The 21767-nt window shown below is 37.6% G+C and overlaps 2 protein-coding genes and 1 long non-coding RNA gene across 5 annotated transcripts in view; 1 reads left to right on the plus strand and 2 right to left on the minus strand.

The window, feature by feature from the left end:
- The window catches only part of LOC107726948 (proto-oncogene c-Rel-like), a 10822-nt gene extending 6461 nt beyond the window's left edge, over nucleotides 1-4361 (minus strand). Inside the window, exons 1-5 of the mRNA XM_016536648.1 lie at nucleotides 4254-4361; nucleotides 3506-3541; nucleotides 2617-2756; nucleotides 2345-2493; nucleotides 1731-1822 (exon numbers count right to left, since the gene is read on the minus strand). Of these exons, the coding sequence (XP_016392134.1) occupies nucleotides 1731-1822; nucleotides 2345-2493; nucleotides 2617-2756; nucleotides 3506-3541; nucleotides 4254-4260 (424 nt within the window). The 5' untranslated portion in view covers nucleotides 4261-4361. The remainder of the gene's footprint in view (nucleotides 1-1730; nucleotides 1823-2344; nucleotides 2494-2616; nucleotides 2757-3505; nucleotides 3542-4253) is intronic.
- The window catches only part of LOC107726949 (uncharacterized), a 17606-nt gene extending 8167 nt beyond the window's left edge, over nucleotides 1-9439 (plus strand). The window contains exons 2-4 of the long non-coding RNA XR_001638310.1: nucleotides 287-294; nucleotides 5246-5247; nucleotides 9125-9439. This is a non-coding gene — a long non-coding RNA (uncharacterized LOC107726949). The remainder of the gene's footprint in view (nucleotides 1-286; nucleotides 295-5245; nucleotides 5248-9124) is intronic.
- A 512-nt stretch (nucleotides 9440-9951) lies between these two features.
- The window catches only part of LOC107726947 (poly(A) polymerase gamma-like), a 15626-nt gene continuing 3810 nt past the window's right edge, over nucleotides 9952-21767 (minus strand). Inside the window, exons 3-23 of one of the 3 annotated variants that reach the window (XM_016536646.1) lie at nucleotides 19433-19499; nucleotides 19268-19349; nucleotides 18091-18200; nucleotides 17628-17681; nucleotides 17427-17538; nucleotides 17249-17338; nucleotides 16954-17092; nucleotides 16730-16802; nucleotides 16522-16642; nucleotides 16363-16447; nucleotides 16235-16288; nucleotides 14006-14125; nucleotides 12719-12828; nucleotides 12087-12208; nucleotides 11817-11980; nucleotides 11276-11388; nucleotides 10946-11148; nucleotides 10730-10810; nucleotides 10516-10575; nucleotides 10319-10434; nucleotides 9952-10232 (exon numbers count right to left, since the gene is read on the minus strand). In XM_016536646.1, coding sequence (XP_016392132.1) covers nucleotides 10336-10434; nucleotides 10516-10575; nucleotides 10730-10810; nucleotides 10946-11148; nucleotides 11276-11388; nucleotides 11817-11980; nucleotides 12087-12208; nucleotides 12719-12828; nucleotides 14006-14125; nucleotides 16235-16288; nucleotides 16363-16447; nucleotides 16522-16642; nucleotides 16730-16802; nucleotides 16954-17092; nucleotides 17249-17338; nucleotides 17427-17538; nucleotides 17628-17681; nucleotides 18091-18200; nucleotides 19268-19349; nucleotides 19433-19499 — 2059 coding nt within the window. In that variant the 3' untranslated portion in view covers nucleotides 9952-10232; nucleotides 10319-10335. Of the gene's footprint in view, nucleotides 10435-10515; nucleotides 10576-10729; nucleotides 10811-10945; nucleotides 11149-11275; nucleotides 11389-11816; nucleotides 11981-12086; nucleotides 12209-12718; nucleotides 12829-14005; nucleotides 14126-16234; nucleotides 16289-16362; nucleotides 16448-16521; nucleotides 16643-16729; nucleotides 16803-16953; nucleotides 17093-17248; nucleotides 17339-17426; nucleotides 17539-17627; nucleotides 17682-18090; nucleotides 18201-19267; nucleotides 19350-19432; nucleotides 19500-21767 lie in introns of all 3 variants that reach the window. The other 2 variants (XM_016536647.1, XM_016536645.1) reach the window with 2 other exon arrangements.

The raw sequence follows: 21767 nt of genomic DNA on the forward strand, positions 1-21767 counted from the left end.
ATAGTATTTTTTATTTTATTTTTAAATATTTAAAATATTATTATTCACATCAAAAAGCATGAAAGGTAATACTATATTTTAGAGAATGACTTCAGGTCCAAAGTGAATAAATTCCTTCTTAATTTGTATACTGTTAAAAATGGATTTTTCAAAGTTGAGTATAAGAGAGAGTAAGTTGTAGTATAGAAAATACTATTTCAGCCATTCTACTTTCTACTAAATGTCATGTTTAATTTAGTGTGTTACTTGCGGTTTCTGTTTGCAAAATTTACCAGCAATGTTGGAGTGAAAAGGGTTTCAAAATAACTTTTTTCATTGTAGAAGTATTAAGCAGAACCTGAAACAATTACATCATTAATCACAATTACTGGTATGACATTTAATTCTCAGCTATCCTTTCATGTTTGTGACAGCCCTAACCACAAAACGAATACCTTCTCGCAAAAAACAAACAAACATTCGATTACCTAGTCAATAAATGAAATGAATGAGCATACACTGGATATGCATGCGTCATCAGTTCAATCATTGCACTGATAATGTCAGTGCAAATGAGGTCATCTCTGGCAGGTCATCCCTTCAACACATGACCAAACTTCAAAAGTAATATAAAAAATAATCTCACTACGACTGGCACCATGACTAATCTACCTCATTTCAGGGGACTGTCAGTGTTACACAGCCAAAGAGAGAGATCTTAATTTGGTTATCACAGCAGAAGCGAGAGCAGTCCCTCAAACAGCCCGTCACCACAGAGAACAGCAGAACAAGCATGAGGAAGCAAGTTCACAATCTAGCATTCCCTATGTTCACTAACCATGTTGTGTAAAGTCCTGTTGCAACATTTTCATGATTTCTCAAATATAATTTGGCTAGACAGTGTTATGACACTACATGATGATTCTACATCATCTGCTAACATAATGTGGCATGCTTGTTGAATCACTTCATATATAAAACCTTAAAGAATATCCTCAATATCAAAGCCTCATATTAAAGCGCAAGCATTTCCAAAAGCTACTCTGTAGGTCAACTAGTCAGACTTTTTGACTTTTTTCAGAAAAAAATTACCTGCTTTAAAAACGTTGACCCTGCTGTCCCTGCTTTTCTCCCACACAATAATTTGCATGGAATTCCTGAAGTATTTGGCTGTTTGCATACTCGAGGCAGAATAAGCCAAAGTTATCAGTTACACAAAAAAGTATAGTTTACAGTTCCTCCTGACATTCCTCCCTCTCTAAATAAATTCCCCCCTGATCATATGCCACTAAATACCGCAGCCAGTTGAGCAAAACCTTCACTAAATCAAGAGAAGTGATTTTTTCTACCCTAACTGCATTGTCAGATGACAGTTTGTGTCATACAGTATTGAAGGCAGGAAAGAGAGAAATGTGTAAGCTTTCGTGATTTTAACATCAGGCATCATTTAAATACAGAATTTCTGAAAGTGAAAGAAACTGGGTCAGTAATAATGATAAGAGATGGAATTTGCAGATGTTTTCCGTGCAAAATTTGAGGATAAATTTGATAAATCTGTGAACTCATTTGTAAGACACTATGCATAAAAGCATCTACTAAGTGAATAAAAATAAATATAACAAAACAAATTATTTGGGGCAAGTGTAGACATTTTTTAAATAATTTTACCCCAATTCTGATTAAATTTGAGTACTTTTCTGTGTATTCAGATTCTATTTAGGCCAAGAGAAAAAAGTGCCATTTGTTCTCACCATTGAAGGGGTTGATTCTTCGCGCAATCCTCTGCATTATGGCATCTCTCACTTCTCTTCTCCGCACACACTGGATACCCAGGTTCTGAAACCTGGAAAAAAACAAAGAAACAATCTGTTAAACTGTGTCGTCTGGTTTTGAGCGGTCAGATGTGTTTAGTTCTATGTATTATCCATCTTGAACACTGATCCCAAAGACTAAAACTAACAGGAAGAGTGAGGTTAGAACTAACCATACTGACATACTGTTTAAAATTGAGGGCAGACTGGAGCTCTAAGGCTCTCATTTTGCATATCGGGGGAATCCCCTACATGGCTCCCTACTCTGAAACAACATGCTTCATTAAAAAAAATAAAAGAAGAAGAATGGACAGCCCATCGGAAGAGAACTGTGGTAGTGTGTGGGCTGAAGTATACGGAAAAGCACATTGGAATGGCTTTGATGTGGGGCACAGAGATGTTTCATTTCATTAGGAGGAAAATGGTAACAGGACCAAACGAGATTAGAGCAAATTATGCAGATACTATATCTGCAATCAAAAGGTTTTTAACCTTCTGTATTTAAGTGACATTCAAATTATTTTGACATTTTAATATTAAAAGCACCAACTTACGCGATGACTCTTCGTTCAGGTCCAAACTCTGTCTCGTAATAACCATCCTTGCAGTCCTTACCCACCAAGTCATGGGGATGCGGTTTATATGGGTCACTTTTGGTCACCAGGGTAACACGTACTTTTCCTTTCACGGTAACATTTAGAATCTAATAGGGAGACATATAAGGAGAGATGCTGTTTATAGAATCACTTAGTAATCACATTTTCTTTAAAGTTTAATTATACAGTGAATTCTTTCTTCAGTGCTGTAAGACTTTAAAAGCAGATACCTGAATGCTTGGGTAGGTTCTGTTATTGTCTGAGCTTCTTTCTCCAGGTATGCTGCCCGCTGAACGACCCTCGCATTTGTACCTGAAGCGCATGCCTCTCTGTTTTGGCTGCTCGAAGATCTGAACACAGGGCTCTCCCACTGCACAGACCAGCAAAATGACATCAGTCAGATTCAGAGATTTGAATATCATTCATTTAAATATTCAAAATGATTAGAGCATGTCAAAAACTGAAATGAGTCTTATTTATTAAAATGCCAGCAGATGCATAAGAACAAGACAATGGCCTTGAAACACCTGCAGAAACAACATCTTGCGTCTTTCACAGAACCTGACCATAACCTGACCACAAACAACGCAGCCTGCCAGTAAATAATTTCCCGCTCTCTGCACCTGTGGGCACAGAACTTTACCAGCTCATCCAGGTGCCATTATACTAAGCATATCATAACTTCTTCAAACACCTGCACAAACAGCTGCATTTGGCATGCAATATATTTGGCTGTTTTTAACACACTTGCTTCTGACATTGTCACGAACAGATGAGATCTATTTGCCTATGCATTCTTACTCTGTGAAATGTCATAAAGTAAGCTGGGGAAAATGGTTATAATGCATGAAATAGAGCCAATGTATAATTTAGTGAAGTGTGCAGATGTCACTCACTACTGCCTGCTCAAGAGATTTGTCACTTACAGGAAGTCATATCTTTATCAAACAAAAGTGGAAGTAATGTAAGGAAATTTGGGTGAAAACTGGGTGACGTTTAAACAAACTTGATGAGTAATTAGGCAAAGTTTATGATCCACCCTAAGCTCGAATCAAAACATGTTATTAGCAACGACAGAATTCGTTTTACACTTGGCACAGATGAATTTAATGTACTTACTTAGATTGGGGTCCCTGTGCATTGAGAGGGTATGCACTGTACAGAAAAGCATGGATAGAAGAACATAGATGAATACAGGCAATCAGCTAAATACGTGTTATAATGCATATTATATTGTACGAGAATTAACAAGCGTGCAGATTAGAATAACAGAGTTGAAACAGCTTTTAAAAGTTCCTCATTTTTATTTCCTGGTATTACTTTGTCCCTCGTGTATTCATGTACTGACAACTCATTTGATTTGTTTAGTTTACACAAGATTTATCTAGAGTTTAGAGGTCTTAAGAACGTTGTTTTCAGGTAATGTGGATCATATTGCTTTTGTTTCGCAAGTGCTTTCTGTAATTGTACACTTCCACAAAGACAACTCTGCGTTTTATTCCCTGTAATATATAAAACTACAAGCCTGTATGTTTTTTCTTAAATAGAATCAGACTTGAAAAAGCGGAACGTTAAACTGTAAGATTACAAATTACATTGTCAAGATTTACAAACACACCAAAATATAGCATAGAAAGTCGTTATTATTGAGACAGATTCTATAGGCCTATAATAAAAATTATGAGTTGGTACATTAAGTATCTTTAATTGGCTATCTAAACAACTCATTAAAACAACAGTGCTGTCTTGAATCGACTATCTATTACATAGACTTGAACTGTACGCATAATTGAATTCGACAGGAAAAAGCAAGAAAGGGAAAAGAAAAGACAGTTACTTGATTCATTTAATAAATACTGAAACTCACCATCCATGTTATGCGAACACCCTTGTCTTAGGTTTTACGTCCGAGCTCTGAACTGCTAAACAGATATACAGTAACACTTAAACACAGAAGAGTACTGACTGGGAATTCCCCACTATATACAATTGCTCGCCCACATACCAGGTCACGCCCCTCTATGGCAAGCCGGTTTAACGTCTAATGTACTAGCTAGTGACTTTTTCAGTTTCTCTAATAACTATTTTATTAGATGCGAGTACTTTTTCCTTTACTGTTGCTCACTATTCCAATAGTGGCAAGTAACTATTCAATTGTTAGTCAAAAATATCAAATTTTTGCCTTTTTTAATTTTATGTATTCCACTTGCTGCTGATACTAATCGCAGTTGTACTAATAACTGTATATTATGTGCAAGCAGGGCCGTTTCTAGCCAATTTGACGCCCTATGCGAAATCCCTATTCCCCCCCCCCCTCCGATCCAGTGGGGGCAGCAGTCATATTTCAGGGTGACCGTGCCACTCTTTATCACAACCCTGCTAAAAGTGCCAGTACGTGCGCTCATTGGCGCCCCTTCAGCTGGTGGCGCCCTAGGCGACCGCCTAGCTCGCCTATGCCTAGAAACGGCCCTGTGTGCAAGTACACATTCTTAAAGGGGTCATATGATGCGATTTCATATAACTCTAGCCCCTGGCCTCTGCTCACTCTAGGCCTCCGCTCACTCTAGGCCGCCGTGTGTGACGCTGTGTTTCGTTGTGAAAGCAAAACTACTTTGTTTGGCCTTCCAAAAGAGGACACGACTAGAAACTTATTGGTAACTTTTCAAATAGGTCTTGTCCGGTATTCTTAGTACTTATTGAATAGGCACTAGTTTCTATTTATTAGACACTAGTTGTGTATTCCAATTGTTACTAGCTAGTAACTTCTAAGATTTTTAATTGAACTATAAAGTAGCTATTATGATCATTACTTATAAAAAGTAAAAAAGCAATTGCAACTAGTGAAATAAATGTTAGCAGTAGTAACCAAGTGGGACAGATTCTAATTTTACAAAAGTTTTTACTTTTGTTGTTGTACTTTGTGTTAATTACCACTTTCAGTATTGTAATACATATGCCATTGTCAAAATGTTTCTTGCATACCTCTTTAATATATCAAAGTAAGGAGTTTGCCAATAACATAAAAATATATTAGTGCAACAAAACATTACATATTAGACACTTCAGATTTAATTTATGCCAAAGACTATATGCAAATCTGATTAACCAACATGTTACCAGCATTCCAGTCATTTAATTCTGCCAGTAGATACCTACACCTGAACTATACATATGATATTACTCCCAAGAAAAAAAGAAAATCAAGGTTCAGATATAATTTTTTTGTGACGACAACATAGAAAATAAACCCATGGCAAATGTCATGCACACACACACACAAAATGAAGTTAGAAATAAGTATGGAAGCTCTAAAATTACATTTTGGATTTAGCAGCAGAGGCGTGAGATGAGATGTGTAAGAAATTAGTCCCACACGCAAGAGCATTTCAGAGACAAAACCTGAAAAATGTATTGAAATAACCTGAAAAACGCCTTGAGGTATGATAATTGTAGTATAAGCAGAATAATTGACGTTGAGTTGTTGAATTATTAGAGAATAATTCACATCCAAGGTGGTAAATGCAACCACAAAGCAAGTAACATCATAATTCAGGTTTAGGTATCTACTGGCAGAATTAAATGACTGGGATACTGGTAATATGTTATTCATATTGCATATAGTCTTTACCATAACTTAAATTTGAAGTGTTATCTATTATTTAATGTCTAATATAATTCTCTCTCTCCCTAATACTGTTTAATGTTAGTGGATCGTAGTCAATTCTTCCTTACATAGTGTGTAACTGAATAGATAGCAGTCACTACTGGATTAAATATCAAATACAAAATAAGTATTAGACACAAAAATAGATACTTTAGAGGGTATGCATTGATTTCACTTTCCTGCCGGAACACGCCCCCTCAGCCGGACTGAGTGGCAAAAGAGCTGCAGCGTAAATGGATTTAATAGGTAACCTGCAAGTAAAACAAATGATAATCAGTTTAAACCAAAGGTTGCTGGACTCTATATAATGTTCCTTACAACTTGCTTGGGTTGAGCACATCATTTTTTGCTTAGTTGGAACAGCAGCTACACTAATTTTTCTCTATTTCCTTCTCTGTTTCTGCCACGGGATAACTACGAATTACACAAGCTTTAGTCTGGATCCAGCCCTTACAAAGACGAACACCTGAGAAGTGATGATGCCAACCCCTCAGAAGACCTCAGATGATGCATACAAAACTACCAAATTTTGCCATAAGTTTAAACACAACATATAATCATGGCTGTTAATAGTGTTAATTGTCTGTTTGATTACATGACATTAACTGCTTGATTTTTACCGTACATTTCTGCCATATGGACATCAACTTGAGAAAGTCACCACTGATAAACTATTACTAAATATAATGTAGAAACTTTAATTTTCAGTAAAGCTGCTTTGCAACGATTTGTATCGTAAAAAACGCTATACAAATAAACTTGAATTGAATTTAATTACCAAATATCCAGTGGCCCGTGGATATCGATATGCAGCCAGGAATCGTGTTTTCTGACATTTATATGTGCCTGATCACTTATCAAATGTTATATATATCGTCATATCTTCCATCCCAAAAACGTATATTGTTTTTGTCAGTGTTTATTTAAAAACATCCAGTTATGCAGAATATAAGATGGTAAATATTTAATTCATGAGTTGTCAATACGATATATAACAATACAATATATAGGGTATGATTTTACCGCAAAATTCAACATTAACATGAAATAACCTCAAAGCCGTGTTCCACTGCCTGGAGTCCATTTGTTTCTGTGAATTGCAGCGATTCATTTGCTTCTCTTTTCTGTTGTTTTCGGCAGTCTGTAAAAATATGCCTCAGATTTCTTGTCAAATCTATTTGTACAGTCAATCGCAAAGCTCTTTCTCATTTTAGATGCGTTTTGTGTGTTCTGTCGCAGCATTCAAGCTGAAAACCAATGCTGCCACTCAGTGGGCGGAGCCGCAGTCACTCCTGCTGACTGTGAGGTCACGAGCATACCCTCTATTGAATTTATAGGCTGGTTCGACTTGAAGCAGCGCTGCGCAGAATGATTAGTGTATGACATCAAAGTACCGCCAGAGCGATTTGAAAGCATAATGGTGTGTTCACACCTGACACGAATGTAATTATTCGCGCGACTAGATTACATACAAAGTCAATGCAAAGACGCGAATAGAGGCGAATTCGCGCCGGGCGACGCGAATGACACGAAATGCGCAACGCATTTGCCGCAAACGCACGATATTCGCCTCAATCGCGTCTTCCGTGCAAGTTCAAAAATTTCAACTCGAGCGGAAAATTCGCATGACGGGTTCTCACGCAAGCCAATCATTTATTTCTCGTTTTTATTCGCGCGAGTGACACGAAAAACATCCCGCGAGTAATCTAGAGCGAGTGACACGATGCGCATATTCGCTTCGCGTCTGGTGTGAACACACCATAAGGATCCGTCTGCTCTCTTATCGCTCTTGCGGTACTTGAGGTCATACACTGATCATTCTGCGCAGCGCTGCTTCAAGACGAACGCGCCCAATAATAATTGGGCTTGCCATAACTTTCAGCGTAAGCGCAGCCAATCAAATGAGGGATGTGCATACTGCGACGTCAAATTCAAATTAAGCAGAAATAAAATGAGAAATGTCAAGGTCCTTGAAATAAATTAATACGTTTACTTTACTTTCCATTTCAACCAATAAGACGACGTTTTGAGATTTTGAAATCTCACGAAAAACTAAATTTCATACAATAAGTTTCACTTCAGTCAGTCTGACACTTGCTGAGAATTTTTACACTCTTCATGGTCACCTGCTTATTTAATTGACTATAGAAATTTCCTCTTATAAAACACACCTAAAGGCAAGGTTCAACCAAAAATGAAAATACTATCACCGTTTACACGTCTTTATATTGTTCCAATCCAGCGTATCTTTCGCTCTTGAGCGGAACTCGAAAGGAGACATTAGTCAGAATGACAGCTTCAGTCACCATTAATTTTCAACGTATGGAAAGATGCAGAGATATTGAAAGGTGACCGCTGTTAGCCACTCACATTCTGCCTAACATCTCTTTTCGTGGGTCTACGTTAGAAAGTGAGCCTATGGAACAGCATTAGGATGAGAACATGATATTGTGTGGCGAACTTATTCCTTTAAGAACCAAGGATCAACATTTGAAAGAAAAAAAGTACATGAACTCGTTCTGACACAGTTTAGCTTAACTGTGGGCATTATTATTAAGACTGAATGACCAGTAGCTCAAATTATTTAAAAAAAAAAATGGACGCCGCTTTTAGGCTATTTAAGTTCACGATACGCCACTGTTAAACTCATGTTAGGGTAATCCCCTGTATATGCAGTGGGAATCTCCCACAAACAAGGACGTTTATGTCCAACAACAGTGAGAGAATAACACTTTTTAGAGAGAAATTACGTTCTGACTTCGTTAAATTGTAAATTACAAAAATATGTAGGGTTATTAATAACATAGGGTTATTCGCATGTTAGTTTTGAGGCTCCTACATGAAGACAGTGGTTAACGCGAGGTTGTGTTTACAACCTCATTACTAAGATGTACGTCACAGGGATCGCCCATAGTATGTGACATCATCTTAAGCGATGACACTTGCCATCCGATAGCCTATACTAGGTAAAGAATAGGTATATGAAGGTACCGTTTTTTCTCCTCGTTGTAGTTCAAAGACAACTGTTTTGAGAAAGTCAAAAACCACAGGAGCCACTTTGGGGTTTTGTGAAGTTTATGTTCTTAATGTAAAGAAGGCAGTTTACATTACATACAAAAATACCCTTTGAAATACAACTTTTTGCCCTACAAAAAGAATGACAAGTAGATTTTTTTTTTAATTGTCCTAAAGGTAAGGTAAGGAAGATTCAAACTGAGTGACGAAATTAATGTCTAGATGAATAATTTGTTCAACTGCAATACCTGTGATATAAAAAATTATAACGGTACAAATAAATAAAATGTTAAGAAACCCCCAAATGAATAGTAAGTTTATGTTCTCTTTACATCCCAACAGGGTAGGACAGTAGCTTGTGGACAGATGGAGAGGGAAAAAAAAGGGGAAATCATGGAAAGAGGGCAGAAATCTAATTTAGTCTCTGTTCTTTAAGTTCAGGAGACACTGCCATCCAGACCTCCATGGGAGGCGCAGGGGTGATGCCTTAGACGCAGGGAAATACAATCATGCACATGCACACGCAAAAACCAACACTGACTCAAATAATCACAAACTCTTTGTAAAACCAAACCTGCCTTTAAATGTTGGCCCAACAAACCCAAACCTCAGATCTAATACTGTTCTTTTGTTCTGAGCGGTTAACAAAACTATGGAGTGGAAGCAGCGTTTACTGTGATAGGTAATGGAGTCTTGGTTTTTAGTTACTAATGCTGGTCCATCTACACACTCACACACATACGCACCCCACACAAAAGGTCCTCCCAGAAACTGAACCAGAACAGATACAGCGAATACAAAAAGACTGCAAGGAAAACCTTCGGACAAACAATGAAGAACCTCATTTACAGTGACAAACAGGACAATTTTTTTTCAACTTTTTTTGGTTAATAAAAACTACATTAAGGTGGCATAGAAAGACTAACAATGATTTTTAAAGTTATATACAAACTACATCTACTGTACAATGTGTTTCAAAAGCTCAAATAGATGTTTAAGCAAGCATTCTGACACGGTAAGGCATAAAAATAAAAAAAACTGGGGGAAAAAAAAAATCAATACTTTACACTAACTCTGTAACAAGCAGGAAGACCAGCCAAATATCAGTAGCAGTTTAAAAGCAGCACTGCTGTTACACAAGTGTAGGTCCACTCTTTAAGGGACAACCTGTGCAGACAGATGTTCAAGAAGAGGGGAAAAACAAATTAAAGGGTGAATCAAAAAGTGGCAGCAACAGTAACAATTCATGTTACCTGTAGATAGCTCATTGTTATCGGTTAAGAGTGAGCCTGATTGAATTTTTAATCACACGGAGGTTGCTTGTGGGAATTGGGGAAGATGCATCTGGAAGCTCTTTACTGGGTAGTCTCTGAAAATACAAAAGACAGTCAAAAATCATTTCAATTTCAATATGGACTTCAAATTATGATGATTACTACATGTCAATGACCTGTGATCTCGATGTATCAATTGTTGGTATTGGCATAGGTTTGGTTGCTGAAAGACCCTCCTGTGTCCAAAAAAAGAAAGAAAAGTTTTTTGCAAAAACATTGCGTGAGGTCTTGTGTTGATGCAAGAAAACAGTTTCAGTATTAGTGAAATGAACCAGTTGTGGTCAATACCTGTGAGTAATGCAGTAAACATGAGAAAAAAAAACCCCTCACCACTGTTGGACCCTCTTCACCGTCCAAGCCATTACTATTTGGAGGGTACGGCTCTTTAAACGCAGAGTCATCTGAAAACACCTGAAGAAAAAGACAACTCATTCACATATTAAGGCATGCTTGAAGTTTTTAGACTAGATTATATGAGTGATCTACAGAAAGGGTGATCAATTGTAATGGATTTCTTGGCCTGTGTATTGTACAAGAGCTTAGCACCTCTGTATCTTTGTGCCTCTTAGGTGGATCTTCCAGAGATGGAGAGTGAGGTCTCTTTGGTGCTCCATTGACACTGTTGGGCAGTTCAGTTAGGCCAGGGGAGGAAGAGGTAATGCGGGGTATCACACTGCGGCCCACCACTGTAGGAATGGTGTTGCCAGCGGGAGGTGTTGGGGGCTTGGCAACTGGAGTGGCGATGGGCTCTGAAAAAACGAAGTACTAGATGAGTGGAATCAGAATAAATGTAGCTCAATTCTTACCCCCCCCCCGGGTGTTTCCCCAATAGAAAAACAGGAACAAGTCCATAACAGAAGATATGACGGAACTTACTGGATCCGATGACTGGAATGGACATTCCCTGTTCTGGTTTTGGAGGAGAAACTTCTGATGCTGGTGGGCTGTCCATGAATACAAGGACTGGATGCTTGGGTGGGCTGATACTACTGAAAAAGTTAGTTAATACAGAAACAAATTAAGACATTTAAGTAATTGTAAGTAATTTTATGTAACAGCATTTTGACATTACAGCTAACGCCCATTTAAACATTTCTTGAGTTTGAGAATGAGGCCATAAAATGAGCTTAACCACAAAAAACCATGACACTCTTACATGCAGTTTGTGACATTTATAATTTCCGCACTGAAGCAAGTGTAGAGTAATATCCAAGTCTTGTTTTCGGTTCCAACCCCTAGACTTCTAAAAGCTTTCTGGCAGTCAACAGTGATACCATAAACTGAAAATGGCATTTCAGTATATTGGAGAGGTATGAGGCAGTTGGCTTAAAATCTTGTGATCTTTCAGAAATCATTTCGAATCATTTGGTCTGAACTAGCTAAATCAAAAATATTTCATCCTGATCAGTGACACTACCTATCTTCAGGTGTGGAGGCTGGCTGGCATGGTTTGCTGACTGGTGTAGGAGAGCTGAATGGAGTGCCGATGTCGGTGTCCCTGGAGCTGTCCAGCTGACTGCTATCCAGAGAGCAGCGCTTTGACCCCCCACCATTTGAGCTCCGATTTATATCTCCCAAACTCTGCCCAAAAGAGAGATAGGATACAGTTGCGATATAATTTAGCTTCTTTACAGACTAAGAGTATTGAATTTTACTATAAACACTACGAGACTTTTTTTTTTTTTACCTTCTTCTTCCTCTGCACAAGTTCAGGAGGCAGGTAATGATGCAACTGTTTTTTCTTCACATGTGTGGCCTCAATAGTCATGCCATCCTTTAGCATGTTGATATTGCTGGCCTGCCTATAAACTACAATGAAACACAGCTTTTAGACATTAAGGGTGTATTCACACCAGGAAAGTCGGCTAGTTCACTTGCTTTGGCCTGGACCAAATATAATGTTGATTTTTTTTGTTTGGTGCGGTTCACTTTCATACTGCCCTTTTTGCAAGTGAACCAGAAATTGTAAACAAAACCACACGTGTGCCAAGTTCATCCATTCATTGGACATAAATTCTCAAGCAGGGAAAAGCAGCAAGTGCAAAAACAGGCTAATCATGGAGATCTTTCTTAGTGCAGTTTTTATTCTTTTACTGATTTGGTGTTATCAGATACTAACGCAATATTAATAAACTTATGAGCATTATATGAGACAATGTCATATGGTGCTGTAATTGCGACTTGCACCAAGGGGGGAAATTAACTTGAGTTTGATTCAATCGAACCAAACAAGACAGGTGTGAATACACCCTAAAAGACCCCAATTTGTAACAATTACATCCACAAGACATGAGCATAGAGGAAAACTGAGAAGCTTACCAGTATCCGTGAAGGACTGGATGTCGTAGGTCAAGTCAATATTCACACAGTCAGAGTTGTCCAGTTTTTTGAAGCTGATTCCAATGAACCACATGGAAACAAATTCATTTCTGTGGGAAAAAAAAAAAAAAAGCATAAAAATCTGTTATAAATTTGCAAGTTCTAAAAGTCAGTTGAGCAGTCTGTATATACTGGCCATTTAATATCAGCGCCTGCTGTTGGAAAACTCACTAGCACTTTTTCACTTTTGTACTGTTCCATGGCCCCAAAATAAACATGGGTATTATAAAATGTTGATTAAAGGTAATTTAAAGAAGCAGAAGCTGAAACCCTGAGCATACTTCTAAAACCAAAATTTTAAAGGGGTCATATGATGCTATTTTAAAGATCATTATTTTGTGTATTTGGTGTAACAGAATATGTTGACATGCTTTAATGTTCAAAAAACACATTTTTAAAATACTGTACATTATTGTAGGTCCTCTATGCCCCGCCTCTCTCAAACTCTGACAAGCGCAGTCTGCTCTGATTGGCCAGCTAACTCAGTGCATTGTGATTGGCCGAACACCACAAGCACGCATCGGAAATGTAACGCCCCTTACCATAATCGCGAGCTTCAAGCTTTCAAAGGGCAACAGAGTCACGTGACAGACACGGTGATTATGCAGTACACAATCCGTGGTTAAGACAGCTGACGTACGATGATTTCTGACAGGCAGTCCACTCTCCTGTGATGTGACCCTGTTCCCCTCACACACACACACACACACACAAAACATTAACCTTGTGTTTGTTATAGCAGAAATCCAGTACAACGGTAGAAATGTGTCAGCTGGTAGAGATTTCGCAATACTGTGCATGACAGTTATGAATCCATGCAAGACTGCTTTGCATTGTTTACAGAATTTCCTTGAGTTCAAAAAGTTTGGCATTGTACCAGAGGCATGCCATATTATAAAATAGTGTAAATCTTATTTCCTTTGCTATAAATACATGAAACAATCACTACATCATGACATACCATTATGGTCATACACTGAACAAAATTATAAACGCAACACTTGTTTTTGCCCCCATTTTTCATGACACAGATTTAGACAGATTTGTGAACAATATTCGAGAGAAATAGGCCTTTTGTGTACATAGAAAAAGTCTTCGATCTTTGAGTTCAGCTCATGAAAAATGTGTGCAAAAACAAAAGTGTTGTGTTTATAATTTTGTTCAGTGTATAAACAATCATAGCTAGATAAAACATCTGGTCTTGCCACACACTCATCTGTTACTTACTCATTGTGATTCTCTTTTGACCCGGGAAAAGACTGTGGGTTGACATGGGCAAGGGTGATGTACTCATTGCGCTCCAAATTTCCAACCAACACTCTTATCTTTGATTCTACCAGTCCAATCCTGTTGAGGCCAGAACATCATTATATGAAGATTCTGTGATTCCATTCCCAGAACCCAATTTTTAAATCAGAGAACTGATTAGAGAGTGTAGATAGTGAATTTGCAAACTGTTGAATATTAGGGGTGTAATGGTACACATACTCAAAAAATTTCGGTATGCATGTGTACAGAGCAAATACAGTGTTGTTTTAACCACTGCATGTGCGGAATCTAATTTGAAACTTGCAGTTTTAAATATCATTATTTTTGACAGGAAACAAAATCTCAAATTCCGGCAATTTTTGTTTTTTTCAGGAAATACAAACAAAAAATGCCGTTTTGATACACTTTGATGTGGCATGACGGCTGCGCGGACATCTCGTGTCATGTAATTACTCACATCAGCTCAATCAACCACAGAAAGACGTCAATACAATAGCTTGTAGGGAAGAAAAATGTCACATAGCACTACATTTACCTCAGGAAAAACTGAGCATTTCTTCAATTAGTTGATATATATTTATTATTTATATTTTATCTGTTAGTAAATTGACCTTATGTTCAATTTACATGTTTTCATACAATTTCTTTTTTTTTTTAAATTTGAGTGTTTAAAAATTAAATAGCAATTGAATTTATTAGTTTGGGCTGGGACTCACTATAGTTTACAGCATTAACTTAGGTAGATTTTTAGCCTGAGGAAACGATTATTAAAAATTACATAAAATTTAATTTAAAGACGGCAACAATTTGTTCGGTAAACCCATATTGATAATTTCTGAGTAGACTTTATGATTATTACTGTCATTATGCTGTTTAAGTAGAGGAAAAGAAACAATTTTTAGCACAAACCGATTTAACTGTATGAGCAAGCCAAACTTTTTTTAAGTCTCTGACACAAATAACATTACTAGTAATACAGGGCTCCAGACTAATTATTTCTAGGAGCACTGTAGCCCCTGACTGAAAATTTTTAGGAGCAAAAGCCGAATATTATGGGTACACCTTAAATCAGCCTGCAATGAAATCATTCACATATTTTCCCCATTTTAACTATTACTGACAAATGCTTTGATAATAGACTCAACTCGTAAAAATTACAATGTGCAGTATTCTTTTAATTTCAGAGGGATATGACAAATATATATATATATATATATGATATGATAAAATTACTATTGTTTTGCATTAATAAGTGCAGTTACTAATAATATTACATGTTCATTGCTTGTTTACATTTGACAGTAAAGCACTAAGCTCGAGTTGGGAAGCTTACAAAATTTATTTTATTAACAACAGTAACATGTACAAAATCTTATTTTTATGTAGAAAAGGTATATATTATACTCCATAGTCTTATATGGAACTGACCAACAACTTCAGTGATTATGTGTGATTTAGTCACAAAATGAAGAAAAGTTTTTCAAAGCACGGTGACTTTTCTTACTTCATACACACACACAAAAAAAAATATCTACTTTTGAAGTGGAATTTGAACTTTGTAACTCTGCAGATCTTTTTTTATGCTCAAACAGCAAAATTAAAGACTAACTAAAGTTGAAAAAGTGAAAAAGCATAATAGGACCCCTTTAATTTTACATAAGCGTTTGTTCACCACAGTATATTGGTCATCCCACTGAAAATAACATTCAAATTGGATAATTTTTGAGTTTTAAAGTGCTGGAAACAGTTGTGTGAAATGCTTGAAAGTCATTGAAAATTGCTTGAATTTCTTTCTCAAAAGGTTATACAAACCCTGAAATGAATAACGTTATAACATTCTACTATTTCTGCCACAACACCATGGTTATAGTTAGCGTTACTGCTTCTGATTTTCTACATCAGTGCCATTTGATCTGTTTATAAGAGAGATTGGAATGCAGAATTGGAATGATTCTCACTACATCTCGCAGCAACCTTATTCACTGTGCGGCAAATTCAAATGCTTCTCACTGGATCTTGCAGCACTGTTGCATCTGTGCAGTAAGTGTCGCGAAATCAGCTTTGGTTCCAGAGTAAAGCAAAATGCGACCATTTGCTCACAGTCTGAAGCCCTGTAATACTTCAAATTAAATTTTTGCACAACACACACACACACACACACACACACACACATTTGTGTGCTCTTACCACTCCAGATGGTTATCCTCAGTGGATGCACTGGCAGTGAGGACAATGTAATGCCTGCAACAAAACAAAAAAACATTAAATCTTTACTGTAATTGATCTTTGATACGACACTGTGGACATCCACTTACTTGTACTTCTGGAAAAAGTTAGGAGGTTCAAACAACTTGGACCAATCGGCTTTACCCTGAAGAATTTCATCTGTAACAGTGAGCCCTTAAAACAGAAAATTTGGAAAAATTAGCAAATGGTCAAGAGAAATGGCCAATTAGAGACAATCTATTACACACCATTCCTGAACTCTTCACTCATGATGGTGCGTGTGGAAGTGGACACATTGTAGGTAGAGTTCTGTTGTGGATATGCAGGAGTGATGATTGGCATCAGATGATACCTGTCTGATGGATTCACCTATAAATAAAATGACAAACTGTATAGCAAAAAGTCCAGAAAAACTAGAAAATTGTATTTCACAACAATGAGCATAAGAATACCAACCCGCGGATCCCAGACTGGCAGATTTAAATTGCTGTCTTCAGGTTGTTTTAAAAGCACAGGGTTTGGCCATTCCCTGATTAAGTAAAATTAGACCAGAAATGCAGTTAAGAGGGGGAAACAGCAATGGACATTCCATGGCTGCAGGAAAGGGACTAGACATTATCAGCAAAACAATACGTGAAGTTTCAGTTCCACCATATGAACAGAATGTGCTATGACCTCACCATTTAGAGAAGACCAGAAAGAACTTGTGCACAAGTGTGGCGGCAACAGCATTTGGATAGAGCTGACAGGTTCTGGCCACGAGCATAGCCCAGGAAACTCCACCAAGAAAGCCTAGCATGTTGGAATAGATCCCACGTCCTTAAAAAAAAACAAAAAAACACACAACATATCATGGAAACGCAGTATTAACTTGCTTTTAGCATGTCAAGCCAAGATTCAGAACAAAAGACACCAGAAGTCTTGATTTCAAACCAGACAAAAAGTGTCTGAAGGCAAGTTTTAAATCAGATTTACGTTTGGCCCACAGTTTAATCGCTCTCAATGTTAATCTGAAGTTCTCTTTATTAGGCACCAGATATAGGATCTCATCTGTAACACGGCAACCTGCAAAACAAAATAAGTACATTTATGGAAGAATCTACAAATTAGACTGTGTTATGTGACACTTAAATAAAATCTTAGAGGGTATTACCGTTTAGACTGCGAATACATCTGATGTCCAAGTTTCTGAGGAGAGAGTCTCCTCTCAGGTCCAGGTTATCAGGAATTGATTGTAGAGCAAGCCTGGCAAACAGCAGATCGATCTGGGTGGAGGAGGAGGAGGGAAAAAAAAAAGAACCTTAAAACAAAATATCAACCAGGCTACATATCATAAACACTTTAAGTGTTTTACCTCAATTCCATCAAACTTGAATTTGATGACTGGTACAAATGCATCTTCAACAGCCTGAAAGGGAATTATACACAGGATAAGTCACTCTTTAAACAAAGCAGTGGCAGCGGTATAAATAGTGTTGTCAAAAGTACTGACCGCGATACCATTCGGTACTGAAACTTTAAAAACTTTTCCCGCTAACATTTGAGCGCTGTTGAGCAGATTCTTAAACAGCGCTGATCGGTCATTGTGTTCACGTGCTCAACAGATATAACTGTGATTGATCATTGTAGTCAATTACAATCACAGTCATATCTGTTGAGCACGTGAACAAAATGACCAATCAGCGCTGTTTAAGAATCTGCTCAACAGCGCTCAAATGTTAGAGGCAAATGGACGTTTTAAAAATTTCAGTACCGAATGGTATCACGGTCGGTACTTTTGACAACACTAATAAATAAGGAACAGAAAAAGTACTCACTCGTAGATCCTTAATCTCATCATGCTGTTTTAGTTTTTCAAAGAAGGATGAAAAAAAGTCAGTTCTTTCGACGTGACGTGGGGCAACACACAAAGCATCTATATCAGCACCTAAAGAAGCTAATGCCTGCATACAGACCACTCGTTAAAGTCACCAAACCAGTTCACAAACAGATACAAGTGTGGCCGGAAGGGTCGTCAGAGGCTCAAGACTGTTTTAACACCACTGACTAGAATATGTTTAAGCAGTGTAAACTGTAATACAATAACACCACAGACCTCCAGGAGTACTCAGAGACTGTCACTGCCTACATCACCAAGTGTATTGATGATGTAACAGTCACAAAGACCATCACTGTCCGGGCCAACCAGAAGCCGTGGCTAACAGGAGAGGTGAAAGTGAAACTACTTTGTTTGGTCTTCCAAAAGAGGACACGACTAGAAATCAGTGGTTAAGTTGTATTTACAACACTGTTCCAGAACAGTTCAACCCAAATGGAATTATGGAAGACTGTTTCCTGATCCTGGTAGAGTAGACTACAATGCCGGCTGTTCTGACTCACAGACTGTAAGTACGTTTTCATATTTAAAGGATTTGCCACTGACGATTCAAACGCGAGTTTTGAGCAGTGTAGAGTAGCGCTTGTTGTTTGTCATTTCTCCGATCACAAATGCAGACATGGTTTTATGTTTACGTGGCGCGATGCAACACGTAAAAAGACAGTATAAGTCATTATAATCCGTAATTATGTCCCCACTGGATGCAAAAAATGCCTTGTTTATAATGGGTTTTAATGTTTTTGTCTGGTCGCTTCGGCCAGACAGGGCATCACAGTATGGTAAGGGGCGTAACATTTCCGTCACACGCTTGAGGTATTCGGCCAATCACAACGCACCGGATAGCTGGCCAATCAGAGCACACCTCGCTTTTCAGACCGATGAGCTTTGTAAAAATTGACACGTTTCAGAAAGGTGGGGCATAGAGGAGAAACAATAGTGTACAGTATGTGGAAAATAATGTGTTTTTTTTACCTTAAACCGCATAAACACATTTCATTACACCAAATACACAAAACAATGTTCTTTTTAGCAACATCATATGACCCCTTTAATTTATGATTGCAGATCTTTAAAGTTATTCTGCTGCTCTACAGTACAATCAAGCTCATTAAACGTACCTTTTGTGTGCACTCCCAACCTATATGACCCAAAAGTAAAGATTTTGCCACCAACATTCGCTACTGCTGTCAGTGGAAGATTCTGTGAGGGAAAAGGGATAATTCAGAAAAGCATCTCATCATGTAACTTGGTAAACAGGTCAAGAGACCTGCAGTATTATTTACCTTTGATTCACTGATTTCTGCAATCCACTCCTTCACAAATGAATTCAGCTTTCCAAGAACTGCAAGTCTATAAAAGACAAAGATGCTTTTTAGTGCCTACAAGCACACAAGACACTGTGCAAAAACTGGTTTGCAGGAGACAAATTATACACTCAGTACTGTAGTAGAAGTCAAATGATATTTAGTTTAAACCAGCAACAAATCAAACGGTGTAAAAAACATCAGAAGTTAATCTTTGTATAACAAAAATTTAGTTAAATATTAGAATGCAAAAAAAGAGCTTTCAAAAAGCTGTAACATGAATGTTTTACACAATTTCTTAATTGTCTCAGTGTTTTACTGCCTGCTAAACAAATGCACTTCAGACATGTATTTTACATAGATCTGTACTTTTATGTAAGATAGAATGCCACTGCTGTGAGAAATCAGATCTTCCCTTGAAATCGGGCCTCCATTAGGACCACAAGCAATCCCACTGGATCTAATATTTATCGGGTTACTCTCTTTAGCACCTAAACAAAATTCCTATTAAATCACATTATGATGATCTGTTGTTTGAACTATGGTGTAATGACTATTAAAATGTCGAACACCTTGGCAAGTGCATGCTACAAGACCGAAGACTGCCATCTTGCGCACAGTAGTGCATCAGTTCTACAGCACTTGAAGACTTGTCAGCCAGACATTAACCAAATCTGTATTTAAAACTGTGGTAGCATGCCTCACAAGTTCACACACCAGAAGAGTAGAGTAAAACAGTTGTAGCGCAAAACATGACAAATTGGCTAACTCACCTCTGACAAGAAGGAATTTTAATAATACTAGGCTGTTTATGCAGTGTTTTTTAAACAGGTGCTACATGACTACAAACAGAAAAAGGGCTGTGGTGTTCCCTTTCCAGAAAAAGGTAGGGAAACTTCAACACCCATAATGCACCAGGATCATTGCTATCCAAGGCCTTTCTGTCGATCTGATTGTCCATGGGCAGGGATACAAAAACACGAAGTACAAGTACACATTTAATTTACACATACTACTGACATGTAGCAATACAAAGCTGGTGAAAATCTTCAAACTTGTAATTTGATCCTTGTAGTTTGTAGGGCTGTCAAAATGGCTGAAAAACTAAACAGGGCTCGACAGTGCGACCATTTCAGTCGCATTTGCGACTGAAAACTACTGCGTGTCATAGTTTAATACAAAGCGCCGAAAGCCAAATCACACAGAGTACATTTTTCATTTAAAAACACGAGTTGCAGTGCATGTCACACAGCCACTGATAAGGCTGCCTCCTTAACGCACACCTAAAATTCGAATGCAACGTTTTTGCATTCGAATGTGGATTTTTATTTTAAATTCGACGAATATTCGAAATTAGATTTTTTTTTGGACAGCCCTAGTAGTGTGTGCTTTGCTTTATATCGCTCCATATTTGGGAAGGATGAGCAGGATTACATAGGGTTGATTGTTGCTCTATGTCCAAACAACCATACAGTCAATGTCCACAAAACACACACACACACACACACACACACACCTGAAAAGACTTCACCAGTAAGGATATACAGTTAGGTCCACATATATTTGGACACGGGCAGTCGGGCACAATTTTAATATTTTAGCTGCTGACCAAAACACATATAAGTTACAGTTATATCATAAATATGGGCTTAAAGTGCGTACACTGAGCTTTAATTTCAGGGTATTCTCATCAAAATAGGAGGAAAGGTTAAAGGGTTAGTTCACCCAGAAACGAACATTAGCTCATGTTTTACTCACCCTCAAAGCCTAGGTGTATATGACGTTCTGCTTTCAGACGAATCCAATCGGAGTTATATTAAAAATTATCCTTGCACTTTCAAGCTTAAGAATGGCAGTTGGCGGGTGTTTTTTTTTTTCAACAGTCCAAAAGTAGTAGGGCTGCACGATAAATCGCATGCGATATTTAACGCGCATCTTGTCAGTAAAGCCGGTTCTTTACAGCTCTTTAATATGTACCCTTCCCCCTTTTTCCAGGGACCATAAGTAAATGGACAATAGACTCAAAAGCTGCTTCATGGATAGGAGTGGGCTATTTTTTTTTCGTTATTTCTACATCCATTAAGCAGGTAAAAGGTCTGGAGTTGATTCTAAGTGTGCCATTTGCATTTGGAAGATGTTGCTCTGAACCCACATCATGCGGTCAAAGGAGCTCTCCATACAGGTGAAACAGACAATTGTTAGGCTTCAAAAACAAAGCAAATCCATCAGAGAGATTGCAGGAACATAAGGAGTGGCCAAAAAAAAAAAAAAAAAAAAAAAAAAAAAAGATATATATATATATAATGATTGTTAT

This window comes from Sinocyclocheilus rhinocerous, unplaced genomic scaffold, assembly GCF_001515625.1.
Source record: "Sinocyclocheilus rhinocerous isolate Xijiao unplaced genomic scaffold, SAMN03320098_v1.1 scaffold1868, whole genome shotgun sequence".
NCBI lineage: Eukaryota > Metazoa > Chordata > Actinopteri > Cypriniformes > Cyprinidae > Sinocyclocheilus > Sinocyclocheilus rhinocerous.